The 21801-nt window shown below is 40.5% G+C and overlaps 1 protein-coding gene across 2 annotated transcripts in view; it reads right to left on the minus strand.

Moving 5' to 3' along the window:
* Positions 1–21336, minus strand: part of CDS1 (CDP-diacylglycerol synthase 1) — a 62825-nt gene extending 41489 nt beyond the window's left edge. For both annotated transcript variants that reach the window (XM_032862521.1, XM_032862513.1), the window contains exons 1-3: positions 20939–21336; positions 6687–6814; positions 1356–1452 (exon numbers count right to left, since the gene is read on the minus strand). In XM_032862521.1, the coding sequence (XP_032718412.1) occupies positions 1356–1452; positions 6687–6814; positions 20939–21055 (342 nt within the window). In that variant the 5' untranslated portion in view covers positions 21056–21336. The remainder of the gene's footprint in view (positions 1–1355; positions 1453–6686; positions 6815–20938) is intronic.
* Between the last annotated feature and the right edge of the window lie 465 nt (positions 21337–21801).

A 21801-nucleotide genomic window follows, 5' to 3' on the forward strand; every position in this document is an offset into this window, starting at 1 on the left:
CGGGCTCTCTGCTCAGCAAGAAGCCTGCTTGCTTCCCTCTCTCTCTCTGCCTGACTCTCCGTCTACTTGTGATCTCTGTCTGTCAAATAAATAAATAAAATCTTTAAAAAAAAAAAAAAAAAAAAGAAAAAGAAACAGCAGAAAAGAAGGACACATGCATCTGGGGGAGAGCAGACTCTCCCCCCGCCCTGCTGAACACGCTCAGCACCCAGACATGCTGCGTGAACCCGGTGAACAGGCACCTTTCTCCTTCTCACTCCCACCACTTTGGGCTTCAGATGTTTCATGCTTCTTTGGAAATCGAGGCTTTTATAAATGTGAGTCCTCTGCTGTGACACTCTGCCCCCAAGCTCCCCTCTCACCTCTCACCTGCTCAAGCTTCAAAGTGCAGCATGCGTGCAGGGCAGAACACCTCTGGAAAGCTTCCTGGCTCCCCCCTTGCTCTCACAGCATCTTATTCTTTTTTTTTTTTTCAAATGCTTATTGCAGTTTGTAACTATAGTTCTGATCCATTCTTAAAAGTGTAGACAGCAAACTCCCTGAGGGGAGAGACGAGTGTGCTTTTCTCAGCACCCCATATCATACCCCAGAATTAGGGCAATGCCTGGCACATAGCAGGCACTCTGGAAGCATGTGCTAAATGAATGATTTAAAAGCTTAAAATATCTGTTTGGCAGCAGGACTTGTTAGAGTCCCCATACACAATAAAATCCAAGTGCCCAGAATGGCTTCTGCTTGCCTCTCCAGTCTCATCCCTAGGTACCTCCAAGGCACAGCTTGCAAATCTGCCAACAAACCACATTCTCTCATTATCCCCATGTCTTGTTTCTGATGTCCCCACCTTGCAATGCCCTCTCCCTTCTTCAGGACTCAACGTTGGAATCCCCTCTTCTGGAAGTTCTCCTTGTTCTATGTCAGGCTGATTACTTTTTTTCCTGTGCTCAACCAACACGTTCTATGACAGCACTCACCCACTTATTTACTATACTATTTATTCATATGGTTACTTCTATGTCTCTGCCATTAGACTGAGTTCTTTGAAGTGAGGGATCTGGCTAAGAGTCCTACATGATAAAGTCATGTGTGTGTGAACTCATTAGCAGTATCTAATGCTTGGCAGAATGTATTTATTAAGCATACTTGGTCTCTGCTGAGTAAACACACTGAATGGCTACTTTGCAAACAGAAAAGATTGGTCCAGCTCATTTCATGAACCAGAAGATGCTTAAAAGAATGAAATTCACTGTTACCAAACCTTGAATTACCTTCTTTTTTATGACAGGCTCAAATTACTTCAATCATATCTGTGCTGAAAAACAAAGCAAGAGATACTCAGGGAAATGTGAAACACTTACAAGAAGCATCAGCATAAATGATCCCATATAGATGATCAGGAAAAACAATGAAATCATAGTTAGAGTAAGAATTCCACGAATCCACCAGTTTTTCCACCTACAAAGAAAATGTTTATAAAGTTAGTATTTAATGTATTCTTTCTTACAGCTTTTTGTGTGGTTTTAGCATTACCAGACTTATATGGATTTTTGCTAATTCTACCTTAAGAAACCCTTACTTCACCTTATATAATAACCACAAAACAAACACCGAACAAACAGCATTTGTTCACTTACTCAGAGCTAAATTAAGTGTAAAAATTATGTTAGCCAAAGAAAGAAACGAATTTTCGTTTGGTGTGATTAATCACTAGGGTGACTGATGAATCACTAGGCTAGGCAGTGAGATGGTCAATGTGGATATGTGCACATCCCACCAGGGCATTCAGAATGGAAGAAGGCAGGTGCAAAAGTCCTCCGAAAAGATGCACTATCCTTTAGGGTGGTAGGAAAAAAACAATAATGATTTTATTAAGGTGGTTTAAACAGAGAACACAGACTTCTAATGAGAAAAATTAAAGAAAGGTTAATGCAGAAGTGAAACTGCAAAACACAGCGATTTCAATGAAATGAAAAAGACACAAGAAAGTCACTGAGGTCAAGACCAGACTGATGGTTACTTCCTTCTAGTGCTCAGAGTGTGCTGCTGGCTTGCCTCACTTAGGGACAAGGGCCTTAAGTATGAGAGTGTTTCCTCACCCTTGGGCCTTCGCTTGTTCCTTAGAGGGGAACTTCTCTGCTGTATGCCCTGCCAGGCTGAGACTGATCTCCCTTGGTCCTCTGGCTGCCAGGAAGGGCTGGGGTTTTGCCCAGTGGCCCTCTCTCCACACCCAGGAGACTCACCCTTTATTCCCAGCATACTTTACAAATGTCACTCTTTCTGTGGCCATGTCAGGAAAAATGTCAGCAGCTACAGTGTCAAACTGAAAGGATGCTAATAATACCTATATATGGATGATATTTCTGAATCTAAAATTTCTTTCCCCTGGTTTTATTCATTCTACACTGAACTCACAGTAAAGTTTTTCTTTAAGACCTCTCTGATTTCTATTAATTCAAATGACAGCATTGAAATTATGTTACAAGAGATCTGGGTTCATCTTAACATATAGTAACACACACACACACACACACACACACACAATATACACTGTGTTCTAAGCACATGCCTTCATTCTCCTGTCTACAAAAAGAAATATTTGCTGACTTCATCCATTTATCAAATATTGATTACACTCCCTGCTTTCAACCACTCTCCTATACAGTCTAGATATTTCTTAAATATCCCTTTTATGATGTCATTTCTGCATTCAAGATCTAAAATGCGAACAATAGTTAAGTCGAAACACTTTCATCTAGCTTCCCAGGTTTTTCAAGAGGTGGTCAAATTGTATTTACCCAACTTTATTTCCCTCTACTGTGTAACAAACTACGTAGACACATAAATTTCTCATGAGACCGTAAGTTTTAGGACTGAACTGAAGTGAGAGGAGAGTCAAAAAATGCTATGGCTGAAAAGTTCCATTTAGTTTTATAGACATAACTCTTTGTGGATTAATGAATAGACTGGGAACTGGGCTAGGTCACAGAGCTAGTCAGAGGTAAATAAAGGACCAAAAGCCAGTCTCCTGATAATAATCCTTCTCTGTTTGCATGAAACCCAGAGGCATATTTAGCTCTCCTTTAAAACTGATCATCTGACTTGGAATTGTTCAGAACCTACAGAAGAGGACACTACGTAAGTGTCAGAAATCAGTGCCCAGGCGGATGTTTCCAAGGTCCATGTATACCTTTGTTAGATGCCTGGCTTTGAACTTCAGAGGATGGTAGCTGCTGAGAAACAGAGATCTTAAACAGAAAACCTACTTTCTTCATATCATCCAAAAATTCCATGGTAACTGAAAACCTGAGCCCTCAAGGAACATATCCTATCTGGTTATCTTTTATATGGCTTTTCCCCCCTCCCAGGAAAATTCCCCTCCCCCAACAAGGGTTAAAGACTTAATTCTCTTAATTATTCTAATGAATTCCCCAAATCTCCTATGGATACCTAATACAAAGGTAAGCACATAAAAGAACATACTTAAACATAACATATATATCCATTGACGCAGTAACTGAAAGTCATCCTTTAAGAGAAAACCACTAAATTCAAAACAGAGCATGATATGGGGGATAAAAAAACACTGTGACTAAAAACCAGAGGATAGCCTGATTCTGAATTCAAAATTCTTGATTTCTTTTGCCATGCTATCACGACCACATAATAAAAGTCTTAATTTTGAGTCCAAGTCATCACCTCAAGATTGCTTTGAGAAAAGGAACTCAGAATCAGTAAAGGAGAACTACATTCAAGTCTCAGTCTCCAGGACCTATGTGAGTAAGAAATGAGATTTCTAAAAAGCATATAATTAAGCAATAGCCTTAAAAGTGATTATCCAAAGTGGTCATACACTTATTGCTCAAATTGTTCATGAAATGTACCATGTTGCACTGCTACTACAAACATCAAGTGGTTTTTATTTCAAAAGTAATGACAAAGTTTTTTAAAAAAAATTATCTTCCTAGTGGCACAAACATCATGAGTCAAGAATTTGGGTTGGCAAGGCAGTTCACCTGAGCCAAGAACTGGTATACAGAGATACTCGCCAAGAATGAACAAGAATTTTATGGGCCATCTGGCAAAGAGAAGTTTTGAGAAAATCCATCTATCAGCCTTTGGAGGAATTGGACAGGAAGTATGTAAACTCCCGAGAGAAGGAAAATGCATACTGTATAAGAGCACTGAGTATGAGGCTATGTCTGGATATTTCCTTGGCTTCTCAACCTGTGTTAATAACATTCTGAGCCAGAGAATTCTTTGTCACGAAGAACTGTTCTGTGTACTGTAGGATGGTCAATATCCTCCCTGGTCTCTCCCCACTGCATGCCAGCTGCACTATCTCTCTTGACCACTTACAATGTCTCAAACGCCACAAATGATCAAATGCCACATGTCCACTGGTGTGGTCTGGGGGGGTCAGGGCATTGTCCCTGGATGAGAACTACTAACCTAGACTGATAGTTGAAGAAGAGCTTCACTAACAGACAGAACCAGACTTAACTGGTTAATGACTATTCATTCCCACAGACCCACACACAAAGTTCACAAAACAGACTGGGACAATTTTCCAAGTAACTGAAAACCTTCAGGCCCCTTCCAATTTCAACAACTTATGCTCTGTTTGATATTATATATTAAAGACTTAAAAATGAGCATAAATCTTAACTTAGCTACAAAGAAAAATGTTTAATACATTTATTATTTAGTTGTTTTTAATCATGAAAATTTGGAAACCAGCTAAATGCCCAGCAAAAACCATTTAGTTGAGTAAACTGAACTATGGTCATACAAAGGAACATACCATGCAGTCATTAAAAATATTTAAGTATATTTAATGATGTTGTTCCTAAAACCACAGAATGAAAATGTAAATAGAAAGGTAAGAAACAATACAATGTTATTTTTTATATTATACACCCCCCACATATTTATACACAATGCACAAGGAAAAAAAGTCTCAAACAGTAGCTTCCAGAATACTATAAATATCAATGTTTGGGGGGGAGGATTACAGGAGTTCCCCCTCCCCATTCATGTACTTTTTAAATGTAATTATTATTTTTAATCCCATACATCTACAACTTCTAAATCTTTGGAAGACAGACCATTTTGGGTATTCGTTTAAAGAGAGCCTAAAATAAGATAGATTTTGAAACATTCGTGTAGCCCTTAGGGCAAAGTTTGAGAAGACTGAAACTATTTATATTATTATTTATTGTTCATTTTTAAAAACCAATTCTTTTATAAACAGAGCACAATACTTAGGGGTCACAATGTGGTTCTATCACTTACTAAATGCATGACCCCTGATACAGAACATTTCTGAGCCTCAATTTCTTCATTTGTAAAACAGGCTTATATAATTGAACCTGTAATACAGGGTTGCTGTGAGAACAGTCAACACATGTGAAGCATCTGGAGTAGTGCCCAGCACACAGCATATGCTCAATAAATATCAGCTGCTATGATTTGCTATTGTTCCTTTATACTGGGGGGGAACCTCATTATTAGGGAAAATCTACTATAAATAACACACAGGAATCCAGCATCATTCTTATGTAACATTAATATAAAAAAATTTCAGACCTGAGATAGACCTGATAAGATTTTAAAGCAAACGTACATCTGTGAATGAGGTCAGAAAAACAGATCAAGACCTATTAAAATAATAATCATGTTTTTGGTAATAAACAGCAAAAAGCTGTTCTATTAGTTAAAAAATATGAAAACTTCTGTTTGAACCAATTTATTCTAATATGGTTATCTGCTAGGAATTGAAAACAGAAAAACTTACATTTATTAGATATGACTAACCAGTGTTTTTTGTTATGACCTATGGGGTAGTAAAATCAACTTAGTAAGTCACATCCAGCATTTTTGTTCAATAATATAGAATAACAAACAAAAGAAATCAGAGGGTATCGTGCACAGTAATACAAGAACTGCTTCATAATATTTTTGCAACTGTTAAAATACACATTTGTGTGTTTCTTGGGATGTGGTGTAAATGTATCTCCTACTGTGTGTCACAGTCAAAAAAGTTGGAAAAACACTGTTCTATACCAACATTTAAGATTTCACACATTGATCTGGATAAAAGCTTGTATTTATTTCGCTTTTATAAATTTCATAGCTCATATTAGTGAAGCATACAATGGAGGGCAATATAAGAGTAGCTCAAATTTGGTGGTGGCCAAACATTCAAAACCAAAGCAAACATAAACTGGTAAATAAAGGGCTGCAGAGTTTTGGCTGATAATTTTAAACTTAGTTAAAAGAAAAAAATGGCCTATTTCCATCTGGCATTTGAAAAACAGCGAACAGAGAACACGGGATTTTCTTTATTGGATGTTCCGATACCAGAAAAGGCAACCTGATGTGGTGAATGGATCACTCACTGGAGAAATGTGACAAATTAGGGCAAGAGTCCCAGGTCTGCATTATCCTAGCTCTGTAACCTTCCCCAGTTAACCTCTCAGATTCAGTTTTTTCATATTTCACAAGACTGTAAGGACTAAATGAAAGAAGGTACATCAAGCATTTAGTACCATGCCTCACATATGGTGAAAAAGTATAAGCCTTCCTTTCACAGCTCCAAAACTTAGAAAAAGTGAGATTTATGACATCAACCAGCATAACTTCACAACTTCTCTTGAGCACCCATTACAGTCATCTTCCTCCCATCATACCTTGAAGATAAACCAGATAGAGCTTTCTTGAGGATCTCAGGGGTTCTATCTGAAGATAGTGGAATTTCAGGAATATCAGAATCTGTTCTGGAATCCAAGTCTCCATATCTGTCATCAATATCTGTTTCCTAAAATTAAAGAAAAAGGAAAATCACTGCAAAATTGAAAAAGAAAAAAGGACATGCTTGTCAACGCAAGTGTTTATTGCTCAGTGCGTCAAACCTCAGTTATGTAACTTGAAACAAAGAAACAACTATTAACTTATCTTGAATAACCAAGCACTGTTGTACTTCCCTGTTAGGAAAGTTTGATGATATTTGCTAATATCTATCAATATAAAGGATTAATTTAAACAAAAGACACAAATAGAAACTTCCTATAGTATCTAAATTAGAAATTTATCAACAAGAATCAAATGTTTGTTGTTTTGCTACTTAACGGGGAGAACAGGGTTAATTCCAAGTAAATTCTGGCCAACTGTGCACAATCCCTGTTTTATCTGATTACAATCAAAGCATCAACAACAAAAGCAGATTCTTACACTGGCACAGCATTATATACATATGTATATATGTACTTTCACTTCCCTCATTCTTATTAGATCCTCCAGAGACAATCTCAGTGAAGCAGGTCAACAGACATTATCATCTCTATTTTACTGATAAATAATTAGGATCAAAAGCATTTGCTTTGATGGTAGTATTTTTCACCATAAAGTGAGTTAAAGCCCAAACTGCCTTCTAAGAGTACATGCACAGGAGCTATGTGTGTATACTGGGGCCTTTAGACAAAGTGGTCACTGTGGAATTTCCAGGGATAGACTGGCCAAGGAATTTTAAGAACACAGCTGCCTGGGGCACTAGGGTGGCTCCGTTGGTAAGTATCTACCCTTTGGCTCAGGTCTTGATCTCAGGCTTCTTGCTCAGTGGGGAGCCTGATTCTCCCTCTCCCTCTGCCTGCCACTCCCCCTGCTTGTGCTCTCTCTCTCTGTGTCAAATGAATAAAATCTTAGGAAAAAACAAAAACAAAAATGAAACAGAGCTGCCTGATGTTGTTTTAAAGTTGTTTGTTCTGCCGTAATGTGTCTCTACTCCTATGTCTTTCCCTCTCTTAAATTCACCAACCCCCAAGCAACCTTGAGTAAAGAGTGCTACACATACATGTACTTTGGGAGAGTGGTTTACAGATGGGTAAACTGAGGCAAAGGGGGCTGAACTGGGGCGATGAAAATATAGGTGAATACAAGTAGAAGGAGCACTGAGCAGAGCACTGGGCCACAAGTGATCCTAGGAATGAGAGTGCCTAGGAATTCAGTGTTCAGGAATTTCAAACCCAGCTCCGTCCCTATGGGCAACAAAATTTTGGTAAATTTCATTATCCCTTTTACCTGTTTCTTCAACCATAAAATAAAAGCATTTAATATAATGCTGAGGCCTAAGTCAAAGTAGTAGTAAGCTATGATTATGATTGAACCAAGTCTTCCAATTCCTCATTAAATAGCTCACCAAATAAAATTTTAGCCTTGGGGGAGTATTTTCAGTTTTCATAAAGCAGTAATAAACTTTCATTGACTAACTATAACTTTCTTAATAAACAATTATTAAATTAAATGTGTCATTATACCAAATATGAAAAATGAAATAGACATGCTGAATTCCCACTGTGATAGAGTCAGCTGTCCCCAAAGTAGCTTAAACAGAGAGAGATGCTGATTAATAAACCACCAGACAGAACATCCCCTGAAAATCTCAGAGCACCTGCTGTCAGTCTGGCTTGCCAGCATGTCTTTGACATCCAGAATAATGGAACACATGACTTTCTCCCCACCCCTCCTTTTCTCTGCTACTCTTCTTTAACCTTCAGTAACCCGGTGTTGCTGGCATGGTGTGAGCAGTAGTAGAGATGGTGACTAATGGATGTGGCTCCCTAAGGCAACGTCACCATGTTGCCCAAAGAGCATGACTAGGAACCACAAGTTGCTGGCACTAATTTCACTTCTACTCTATTAGTGTGATGAAACGCAAATTACTTAACCCTTTGTAAGTAGGGTTTTTTAAGATACTCAGCCTTTGGTTTCCCCATAAAACAAAAGCATTGTGCTGGAACACAAACTGCACTCCTTCAAACACTAAAGCTCTCAGCAAGCCACTTGAAATTCTACTTGGCAATAATGGTGACGTGCCACAACCCCCCTCGCATGCACACGTTCTCCAATAGCTGCTGTGCTTTTATTTTTATTATTTAAACTTCTGATTTCTATTTTACATACCTTAGAGAAACACAAAATGAAACACTTAAGATTTAACTAGGCTTCTTCAATTCCAATCTATTAACTAACGAATAAAAGATAATTCTGAAATAATGACATTTTACAGCAACGTTACTCAATACTGCAGTGAACAGCAGAGACTCTCAGGTTTCTCTGTTTCTTGTATGGATCCTCTATTACAAAGACACCAAAACTGGCAAGGAAAATGAGTGTGATTGGAGATCCCAGGAAAGAAGGAACTAGTACTACAATGATCAACTAGAGCCATGAAGCAGAACATAAAATGTTTAAGAACACCAAATTAGGGGCTTTTTCTCAAGCCTGTAATATAAAGATGACAATCCTCCACTTTTCCTCTTATGCCCTGTTCTCTTCCAGCCCTACACCAGGTGATTCCATGGTAGCTTGCCTCTTCATCTCTCTGTGAACTCAATAATTCCCAATAGACCTGCATCTCTAGCTTCCATTTCCGGGTGTGTGGGTGTTCCATGAACATCACCTAAAATCCAACATAAGCAAACCAACCTATCGTTTCCACACCAAACCTGCCCGTTCTGTATCCCCTACTCAGGTGAAAACACCACCACCAAAACAGTTCAACAATTAACTCAGGTTTGAAACTTGGCTATCAACTTAACACCTGCAATTCCTTGTACCAAAACTCATTCAGTTGGGCCCAAGCCTATCATTCATCTTTTCCCTCCCTCTCCATCCTCACCCACTGTTCTATCCTTGCTGAGCATCACCCTCTCTCACGCAGCTCATCCCCCTGCCCTCTCTAATCCATTCTTTTTAAAGATGTACTTATTTGAGAGAGAGAGAGAACATTTGCACGGGCAGGGGCAAGGGCAGAGGGACAGGGAGAATCTCTCTTTTTTTAAGATTTTATATATTTGAAAGAGAGAGGGAGAGTAAGCATGAGAGAGAGTGAGAGAGAGAGAGAAAGCCAGCAGGAGGAGAGGTGGAGGGACAAGCAGGCTCCCCACTGAGAAGGGAGCTCGATGAGGAATCCCATCCCAAGAGCCCATCGTGACCTGAGCCGAAGGCAGGTCTTAACCAGCTGAGCACCCAGGCACCCCGAGAGGGAGAATGTCAAGCGGACTCCTTGCAGAACAGCGGGCAGCTCAGTCCTACGACCCTGAGATCATGACCTGAGCTGAAAGCAAGCGTCGGATGCTTAATCAACTGAGCCACCCAGGCATCCCTCTAATTCATTTTCAACATAAAAAGCATCTTTATTAATTGCAAATCTGATTTACCACTTTACCGCCTATCAAAATTACCAGGATAAAGTCAAATTACTTAGCATTGTTTTTACTGTTTTTCACATGGGACCCTGCTCTTCCAGCCACTGTTTGATGACTCCCCAGTTTTCACACATAGAGAGTGCCATCCTCTCTTGAATCCATATGTTTGTTCCACGTACAAAGTACAACTTGTACTTTCTCTCTTGGTCTCATCCCAGTTCCAATCTTCTCTTCCCCATTTCTCAAACCTAGCTACTGCCCACTCATCCTCTGACCTCAGCTTCAAGGTCGTTTCCTTTGGAAATGTCCTCCCTCTTCCCTGACCCCCAGCTCCTGGTTGGCTGCTCTTCAACTGTGTTCCCACCATACCCCTAATTCTTACCTATTAGTTTATATTAAAGTTATTTGTTTGGTTATCTTCATTTTCCAGGAGTGCACAGGCTTTGTGAGAAGAAGAAAATACATTCACTGGCTGCCCTCTTAAATCCCAAGAGGCCAGCAGAGGAACTTGTCCCCATGGCTGACATAATAAGAAGTTCTCATCTGTTCTTGCTAGCTGAGTCTTGGTCAAGTTACCTCATGTGGGACCTCAGATGCACTTATTTATGTAAAATGAAGGCTTCTGACCACAAAGGACTACTATTTTCCAAATATTAAATTTTAATGAAAATATGTCTAGGAAATGACGGCTTAAAGTTGAAGAAATCAATTTCTTTATTACCCTGTAAATTTAATTTCTATAGTACAAGTAAACTTAGAAAATAAGAGCAAAACACTTTAAAAACACTGATTTAAGTCTTTGCTAAATTTTTGGCTCATTCTGATTTCCCCCAATGACACCCAATTTCATTATACATTAAAATCATATATCTTACATTTTCATTCATATGGGTTTTAAGTTCCAAATCAGAAGTAAATATCCCTGAAGGCAAAATCCATGGGATAATACAAAAAAAACTTAGAAATCTGAGAAGTTCTATTCAAAGGTAAAATATTACTAACACCACAAATTTGCATTCTATCTGAAATCATAATTAGTGCTGGGCTCTCCATCAGGCTAAAGGCTAAGAGAAATAATGCTTTTAGCTCTTCTTGCCTTTTGGAAGGAAGAACAATTTACGTGCACTAAGGGTGATTAAACCTGTCCTTGGATATTTTCTGCAATGTGTGAACCTTGACTGGATCTTGGTTTGAAGGGAAAGGGCAGAGGAAGAGGGGAATCTCAAATACACACTTGGCAGCAAATGCGAAAATATGAATATGGACTGTAAATAAGAAAGTTAATTTTTTTAGATAACAATAATGGTATTGTGGTTACAAAGGAGACTGTCTTTAGGAGATGCATGATTTAATATTAGAAGTGAAGAGCGACAAGGTCTTCAACTTATTTTCAAATAGTTCATTAACTAAATATTAGCATATGCATATATGGGAAGATAAAGCAAATCTGGCAAAATCTTAACAATTGTTTAGTCTAAGTGCTAAGTGTACAGATAATCACCGTACTAGCCTTTTAACTTTTCTACAGTAGAAACTTTTATAATAAAAAGCTAGGAAGGGGTGCCTGGGTGGCTCAGTGGGTTAAAGCCTCTGCCTTCAGCTCGGGTCATGATGCCAGGGTCCTGGTATCAAGCCCAGCGTTGGGCTCTCTGCTTGGCGGGGAGCCTGCTTCCCCCTCTTGCTGTTTCTGCCTGCCTCTCTGCCTACTTGTGATCTCTGTTAAATAAATAAATAAAATCTTTTAAAAAAATTAAAAAAACAAAAGCTAGGAAAAAATTCAAAACTAAAAAATACAGTTTGGAGATACAAATATGTTGTGAACCTATCAAGAGAAGGAAATGCCAAATAGAAAGTTCAAGCCATAATTACCTAGGTGCCTAAGTGGTTCCTTATAATCATGATCCTTTTGTACCAATTCTATATTTATTAATAACAATATAAATTATTATAAGTAGTACCACCACGTGCAAAATTCCAGGGGGTACCATTTACATTAAACCTTATGTGAATAGCGCCCCAGGGCTGTTCAAAGACAACACAGAAACAGTTCAAAGACACAGTAAGTGGGTGAAAAGAAAAGAAAAGCCAAAAACTTGAAAGAGATATGATTCGAAATTTGTTTTCCAGATCTGGATTTTTGTATTTTGAGGTAAAATGTAAAGCCTCTGATGGGCTTAATAAACATTTGCTACCCCACCACACTACACCATTTTCAAATAACCTGCTTGGAAAAGGAAGGTGGCACTGAGCCCAGTCTTAACTGCCAAGGTTTGGTCCCACCTGGGCCAGACAGACGTTGAGGTCAGGCTGGTTTCATCAGCCTTACACACAGCTCTTCAATAGCTGGCTATAAGCACTGGCAAACAAAGGGAACTAAGAGCATAACCAGGAAACAGAAGGGCAACACCACTTTCCTAGCCACCAAGTTAGCACAAAGGAGCTTTAAATTCCCATTGCTATGAGCTCCTCGTGCTGCCCTAGACTCTTGTTTCTCCCTTTCTGTGCACTCCAATTTTTTATTTAAAAGAAAGCTTACAGTGTGGATAGTTCTGAGTCTTAAGCAAACAAATGTTCAACGACATGATATGAAAAATAACTTTGACCTCTCCCTGTGGATAAGAAAATTAGTAAGCACTTAGAAAGATACCTAAACTTGGCCTGTGATCAATAATCAATTGGTCAGTAATGAAATTAGTTGCTCTTCCGGAGTCACTTCAAAATGTGGTATCATTCTCATCAAACAGGTTCTGAAACTTTCCCAACTAAATGAATCAAAGTATAAACACTTATAAAATTACAACGAAGGATTTCTTCTCCTAATGAATCACAAAATAAGTGAATAAGAAACTATTTTGGGGGGCAGCTGGGTAGCTCCGTAGGTTAAGCGTCTGCCTTTAGCTCAGGTCATGATGCCAGGGTCCTGGGATCAAGTCCCACGTCTGGCTCCCAGGAGGGAGTCTGCTTCTCCCTCTCCCTCTGCCTGCCAGTTCCCCTGCTTGTGCTCACTCTCTCTCTGTCAAATAAATAAATAAAATCTTAAAAAAAAAAAAAAAAGAAACTATTTTAGGTTTTTTGCTGTTGTTCTGAGAGAGCACGATGCACACACACACAAATCAGGGAGGTAGGGGCAGAGAGAGAAGAAGAGAGAGAATCTTAGGCAGGGTCCATGCCCAGGTCAGAGTCTGATGTGGGGCTCAAACTCATGACCCTGAGGGCGCCTGGGTGGCTCAGTGGGTTAAGCCGCTGCCTTTGGCTCAAGTCATGATCTCAGGGTCCTGGGATCGAGCCCTGCATGGGGCTCTCTCCTCAGCAGGGAGCCTGCTTCCCCCTCTCTTTCTGCCTGCCTTTCTGCCTACTTGTGATCTCTGTCTGTCAAATAAATAAATAAAAAATCTTTAAACTCATGACCCTGAGATCATGACCGGAGCCAAAATCAAGAGTCTGATGCTTAACTGACTGAGCCAACCAGGGGCTCCTAGAAACTATTTTGTTTGATTTGAATCCAGGTGCTTAAAATCACAGATTTATAGGTTTTCAGCTAACAGGTTCTAACTAAATTCAGAAGAGCCAAATCAGTTTTTAAAAAATCAAACAAAGTGGTAATAGTAACAAAAAGTTCCTTAGTAATAAATTTAGGGCCACATAATTTTCTCCTTTACATTTTTTTTACTCAGAAAATTTAGGGTAAATCCCAGTTCTTAATACATGTGACCCTGGGAAAGGAATTTAGCTTTCCTCAGGTGTAAACCAAGGTTATCTCCCTTGTCTACACACAACTGTTAAGAGATTCAAATTGGCATTATATACAAGTGAATATTTTGCAAACTATAAATTACTTTATTACCTTTATTCCATACAGTTAAAGTCCACAGTCCAAGAAATTATGATATATTCTACTATAAGTTATTGAGCAACAAACAAATCTCAGCCTCACCCCTTTTCTCAAAGGTATAAAAAGAGCCACAAAAAAAAAAAAAAGATGACAGTTAATCAGAACCTCAAACATAATAGGCATCCAACAAGTATTTACTGAATGCAGAGAAGCAATGCAAGCTTCACCAAACATGTCTGTATACAATTTCTTAAATGACCTATTTTCCTTATAGTGACTCAAAACCTGTATTTTTTTAAAGACATTCCTAACCACAGAGGAAAGAAAAACAGAAAAAAAAAACCTTTGTTTTTAGCTGTGCTATGCATGAAGAAACATGTGAAGTTCTATTTTACAAAAAGGCATATACATAAACATAAAGGATAATCATACTTTACATATATACAACATACTTCTTCAGTATGAGATAATTTTCCAGGGTACTACTTTAAACTGTCCCACTTTCCCCTAGTACATTTATGACAAACAAAATATTGTTTGCATCAAAAAGTTCCACAAGTACACATCCAAAGCCTGATGCAGCTGATGACATCATATGATAAAATTTCTCAAAATATTAAGAAAATAAACTGTTTTAAGACCAAAGATCACAAACGGTAAGTAAAAACTCACATGCAGACACCAGGATTTTCTTTAGATGTCGCAAGAATAATATAAAGCATATTTTAAAGACAGGAGAAGAAACTACCCACCCTCACCTCCAAAAGTTTACTGCATACATTAGCATGACTTTAAAATGTGACTGTCTACATTAGCAGAACTATACTATTCCTGGACACTCAATCTGGAAATCAGATCTTCTGAAATACACAGCAACTCTTTAAGGGGAAGCATCAACAAATAAATTTCTTTCTAAGATTCTCTGAACTTTTGCCTTAAAATCATTACATGACTCTTGCCACCAACCCCAAACTGTTACTTGTGATCTTTACTCAATCCTAAATAAGACCTTGCATTGAAAGACCTGCCTCAAGCCAAACTTCCAATTCTCATTAAATCTAACCTTGCCTTTCCCACTCCAAGACTCAGCCAATGCTCTGTTAAGGTGCTGTTCTCCCTCAATGCAGGAAGTCATAAACTCACCTTTGTCTTATCAATTGGTTGGTTGGTGATATTTGGGGAGCCAGCATTCAAAAAATGTTGTTAAATAAAATGAATATGCTGCAAATGACAAAAGAATCATGGAAAATTACTTAGGTGGTAATATTGACTAATAACTGATCAACAATTGGGGAGTATTAGTCTAAAAAGTACTCTAATGTCTATATCTAAATATTAGTATTTATTAATGGCCTAGATTTAAATGAAAAAATAAAAAAGAAAATGTTGCTGGGGGGAGGGGGGTTGGGGGGATGGGGTTATTATGGACATTGGGGAGGGTATGTGCTATGATGAGTGTGGGGAAGTGTGTAAACCTGGCGATTCACAGACCTGTACCCCTGGGGAAAAAAAATATATGTTTATAAAAAATAAAATTTAAAAAAAAAAAAAGAAAGAAAATGTTTATTACACTTACAGTTGATACTAAGACAACCCACAGAGAAGTGTGCCAAAATGCAGAATTTATAGAAACACAAGTTCCAAAACTAAAAGTTTGTTTTAAAAAATACTAAAATTATTTTATGGAAGAAACTACACACATATGAAATGGGGAAGGACAGAAATTAACTGACCAGACTGTTTCACCCTCAACCTCACAATCCAAAATCTGTACTGAAGTAGCAGCCTCACATACAAGCATACCAGGGACTCTGTCCCATAGCACACTATTCCACATGCGTCCCCTTTACTAGCCCAACTTCCATGTGCACCCCTTCTCTCCTACCTTTGGTCCAGGAAATCAGGTCTTAGCTTGACTTCCAACTGCTCAACCCCTCTCAATCCATCCAGAGCTTCAAGAACCCACTCTGGCCTTAAGTCCACTTTCCCATCTACCCTAACTTGTGGTCTGGCCTTGCTGATTTATTTGTTCATTCTTTTGGCATTCTTGACCTGGCATTTCCAGGCTGAAATCACACCTAGTGCCTTTCTTAGCTATTAAATGGTGGCTACTCCTAACACTCATAGCTGCTATGAGGAACAAGTCAAGTAAGATGTTACCAAGAGCAGACAGCCCCAAGATGAGCTACTTTGACATGAAGATTATTTTGAATTAAAAGCAATCAAAACCCAGCAGACTGAAGAAAACCTCTTTATCTACACCCCCCCAGTGCCTGATTAGAATTTAGATCAAGGACCTACTCCAGGTAGAGAGCTATCACCACAGATAACTATATTATACCATGAACTAAGTCTGATAGGGAGGAATCTAGCTACACCTGTTTGATCAAAGTCCTCCATGTCCCATTATTTCTCAGTGGCCCAGCAAACATTTTGTTTATTGAACTTTTACTCTTTTTCATCTTTCTGTAAAATTGCCTTCCTTCCCTCCAAATCCCAGATCCCTACCCCCTCTCTCCTTATATACTATATATACTCCTTTCTCCTTCTGTACCATATATAACTCATGTTGCTCGTCTTTAGAATTTTCATGTCTAGGAGGCACCTGGGTGGCTCAGTGGGTTAAAGTCTCTGCCTTTGGCTCAGGTCATGATCCCAGTGGGATCAAGCCCCTCATAGGGCTCTCTGCTCAGCAGGGAGCCTGCTTCCTCCTCTCTCTCTGCCTACCTCTCTGCCTACTTGTGATCTATGTCTGTCAAATAAATAAATAAAATCTGAAAAAAAAATTTCCATGTCTATCTCGATTTCCTGTACATATAAAATTAAAGTTTATTTTGTCCTGTTAATCTGTCTTATGTCAATTTCATCCTTAGTCCAACTAGGAAGACTTTGAAGGGCAGAGGAAAGTCTTCCTCCTTGATAATGTAAAAGTACTCTGTGAACTTTAAATCACTCTACAAGCATCAACTACTATGACCAATACTGCTACTGAGTTAAGAACTATGCTAATTTGCAGCATACCAAATTCATGTTATTTTAGTTGAATTGAATCTTCACTGCATGATAATTCTATTAGTTGCCTCTTGGTCCCTTCATATCACACTCCCTAAAATAATACTCCAAACAGGTCCCAGTCAGAGAGATGACTTCTAGTTCCAGCTCTGTTGCTTGCTCTAGGTCATTCTGGGCAATAACAACCACACATTTGACCAAGTTTATTATTTTCAAATATATATATACATATATATTAATATTAAATGTATTAAATAAAAAATATATAATACATTAAATATTTAATATATAAATATATATATAAAGATTGGGTTGAACTAAATTATTTCTAAGATCCCTTGAAGCTCTGTGGTTTTGCTCTTCAAAATGTTTCTCTATCCACCTTCGTTTCCTTCTTTACTTTCCTTGGATACCCCCATCTTCTGTACTCTCCACACCATGTCTATTTCCTTTTTCCCAGGTCTGCCCATCCTCTTCAGCATCTTCACTCTCCCTTGACTTCTTTCACTCAAATACCTATCTTCCCTTCCTTGCAAAAGGAAATTTTCACTTGAACATCCTCTCTAGCTGCTATCGTGAACTCACTCCCCTTCACTGCCACTTCCTGAGAGTAATGACCAGTACTTCACCTCTCACATTTTTCAACCTAAAATCTGGATTCTACTACCATCTTTCCCCATTCATAGAACACTGAGTTATTCCTTTATTCCTAAATACTATTGATGATATCCTCTAAGCAATCCCTCTTCCTCTAGTTCGCAGGATCTTGTTATCTTGGTTCCTTCCTACATCTACAACTCTGCTTTCTACGTGGGCACCTCTCAAGGTTCGGTCTTCAGTTTTCTCCCTTCTCTATTCTAATCAAAAGTTGACATTTCCAAACCCAATCTTTCATCTCAATTTCCAACAACACCTTGAATCACCTTTCTCATTTTAGAGAATGACAAACCCTGCCCAGCCCAATTCATTCATGCTCACTATCAACCTGCAAAACCACCCAAAAATTTTGCTTCTTCCCTTAAAACCTCTTAAGTTATGGATCAAAGTATGCCTGCCAAGCAGGCTCTTCCTGTTTTACTCTTACTCTGATCACCCTAGTCTAGGTCCCAATACTATTATCTAAAATACACATTCTCTCTCAACCCTTATTTCCCTGCCCCTACCAGATACAGCACAAGCCCTCATCATTTCCTTCTATACCAGTTGGGATACACTCCTATCTGGTTTCTTTGCAACAGGTATCTCCCGCTTCCAACACCTTCTTCTGACTGCTGCTAGAGTGATAGGCTAATGCCTCTGCAAAAACACTCCAGCAGCTAGCTAGGGTCCGTAAAATAAAGCCTAACCTCCTTCACAAGACTTCCAATCTCCCAACCTCATCTCCCAAACATACACAGTTTATGCTCCGGTATTATCAAGCTAATTTCAGTTCCCTGTGCCTAGAGTGCTGACTCAAGAAACAGTTCATGTCCTTTGCCTAGAATATCCTGCCCCAACTCTTGCACACCTGATGAGTCCCCAGGCATCTTTTCATTCCAACCTTCACCTCCTCTTTAAAGCTTCTGCTGTTGTCTCCAATGTAGAGTCCAAATATGCCCTCTATGCTAACAGTGAGCCTTGTTCAGACTTCTAATAAATCTAACTCATATGTCTCCTGGGAGGTTCCTTGAGGGACTAGTCTTGTGATCTTTCAAGTATTACTCCAGCATTTAACAACTGGAAACATTCCCCTGCAGGTAAGACTGACTTTTTCACTGGCTAATCTCCAGAGCACAGAGCCTTCTCCCAGAATGTCTCCAGGTCTGAAGAATGAAAATATCATATTAACAACACTATTATAAAAAGACCACAAAGTGACATAGGACTGTACTATAGCAGCAGAATATAATATACCTCCTCCACTTCATTAATTCCACAAGAGTTCTGCCTTTATTTCTACTTGAACAGAGAAGAGACTTAAATAGTTTAAATGGACCAAATATTAACCAGCTTCTGATGTGCAAACTGATTTTAAAACAGCCCTTGACCTGGAAATACAGGTGCATTCAAATATACACCCTGATAAGAAAGGACAGATAGGGGATAGAGTTCAATGTCTCAGAGCTTGCCCAGTCAAGAATTCCTTGTGATAAACTTTCTTGTGTGCAGCAGTATGTTAGTTTGAAAATGCTCATCATTGTCTAAGGAATCTTAACAGACTGGGTTACATACAGCAACATCTACTCTCAGCAAACAAAATCCAGCTGGGTACATATTAATGAAAACAAACAGTGCAGTATTTATAAATAAATAAATATGCAGCGAGGTAACCTGGTCACAGATAGCTAGAAACAACTGTTCTAATGAGTTAAATCAAACCACAGTAGTTTCCATTTTAAATACATTAGGGTGCTAAGTAAATTCATTCAAAAGTTACTTTATTCATGACTTCCTGAACATGTTTTCTCTTATTAAAAGCTTGTTAGCTTCTGCTGGTTAAGGAAGTCAACATGGGGAAGCTGATATTTCCTTGATTCTAAACTATACCAGTGCTAAAACAAAACAAATCCCAACCTAATTAATTCTATTTTTGGTCTAGTTTCCAAGGCATTTTTCACAAAGACTATTCTCAGTCTACTGTTTCTAGCTTTGTAACACCAACCTCAAGTAACTGGAAACTGTTATATTTTGTGTAATTCCTTGACACATATGTTCTATCACAGATTCTAATTTTATTCCTCCTTCTATCAAGGGTAGAAAATAAAAGGATCTGTCATCCCACTGATTCTAAAGTTTCATTCCTAAAGTCACCGTAAATTTATTGTTTCATGATATTCTGTGAGGTTCCTACCGGGGCTTTGAAACTTGAGTTACAACAAGTTCATCAACATCAAGTTGCAGGTGGAACCCTCCCCAAATCAGAACTGCCAGTGAGTTTCAGCAACAGTACAAACCAGAAGAAAGGGTATCAGGAAACACCTACTTCCAAAAGGCCATAGACTTGACCTGGGATAATCCACTTCAATTCTGTAACTCAAACTCCAAGACTTGCTTCTAAAAAACAAGGCTTCTAGGAACAGTTTAAGAGCTTTGAATTTGGCCCAATTTCATAAACCATCTAGTTTAAAAGTTCATAAAAGTGCTTTGTTTTCCCCAAATCCCAATTTTGACCGCTGTATTATGGAATAATCTGAAGAATCTGAACTCTGCCTCTTTTTCTACCTTTAAATAGAATGGGAGTTAGAAGTTCTCATGAATTACCAAGCCAGGTCAAATGAAATCCACTACAGACAGAAAAAATGCACTGTCTTGGACTCAAAGGAAGCTGTAGGATTACAACTGTGTCACGTATATGATACTCTAAACAGCGCTTCCCACCCACCCCCCACCACCACCGCCGCCGCCGCCAAATCTATCATACGGCTGAAAGGGCAGAGAAAACGAAAACGTGCCGATGGGGGATCAAGCCCAACAAGCAAAGCTTCCAGCGTCAGGATCCAATGACATGTTAGAAATGAGGGTGCATATCTTTAACTTTAGTCCTTCCTAACTTTGTTCCTCTGCGGAGGTGTTAGGTGGCAACTCCTAGGGTGGCAGGTTCCCTTCTGATTCTCCTGTCCGTCTCGGGTGCCGGGAAGGGGAACCGGAATAGGAAGAAACTAAATTGTAATCAAGTTGAATCATCCAGCTATGCTGGGCAACGGCCGTGGTCATCCTGGGAAACGCACTATCTCTGGTGCCTGGGTTCGCAACCCCACTTAAGGAGGAAATAATGCCAGGCAGGAGGAAGGCGCAGCGGGCAGTCTGCAGCCTCAGCAGACATTCCTTGGGCCCCACCCTTGCTCCCAAGTGTCCCGGCCCAAACCAGCACCTAGCCGGGGTGCAGGTGTGCGCCTCTCGCGGCTTCACTTACTTTGTCACTGGTACTCTCGGTTTCGTGGTCGCCGCCGGCCGCCTCTCCCTCGCGAGGTGGCGGCGTCACCGCTCCCCCGGGGCCGGGACAGCCTCCCCGGTGCCTCAGCTCCAACATCTCCCGCTCCCGCGCGGCCGTGGCGGCCTCCTCCAGCGCCCCGAAACCCGAGCTGCGCGCGGGGTCGCACTGGTTGGCTACTCTGCCCCCCTGGCAACGGCGCACTCGACGTCCGGCAGAGCCGCGGCCACTAACACGCCCCCACCGTGGAGGCGCCGCCGTCGCGCCGGGTCACCCCCAAAACGGCATCAACGAGCGAGCGTTCGAGGCCGCCTCGGGCGAGCGCGGCGGCGGCGGAGGGGCGAGCGCCAGCGCCGGGGTGGGCTCGGGGTGCGGGGCAGGCTCGGCGGAGGCTCGGGGCACCCCGCCCGAGCGGAGAAGGCGGGGACGCGGCGGGGCACGGCCGCCGGTTGCCAGGTGCGCGTCTCCACGCAGAGGCCCAGGTGGGAGGAGGAGAAGGGGCGGGGAGGGAAGGAGGAAGCGTGACCTGCTTTAGCGCTTCACCCGGCGTCCGCCGCCGCTGCCCAGGCACTCCCCGCCCCGCCTGCGGACTCTGGAGTCGGCTGGTCCCGGCCCCCCTACACCTTTCTCTAGGCTCCTGCCTCCCGCAGCCAGGTCACGCGCCGCAGGCCCCGCCCCGGCCCGCCCCTCTGCGCTGCACTGCGGTTCCCACAGCCCCGCCTCCCCCGCGGAGGGGTGACGTCACGACCCCCCCCCACGGCTCCACCCCCGTCTCTGCAAGCACTCAGGTGGGGGGCTTGAGGAAAGGTGGGAGCGGCGAGGGCTGGAGAAAAGGGGAGGAGCGG

The sequence above is a fragment of the Lontra canadensis genome, unplaced genomic scaffold, assembly GCF_010015895.1.
Source record: "Lontra canadensis isolate GAN:19392208 unplaced genomic scaffold, GSC_riverotter_1.0 scaffold1, whole genome shotgun sequence".
NCBI lineage: Eukaryota > Metazoa > Chordata > Mammalia > Carnivora > Mustelidae > Lontra > Lontra canadensis.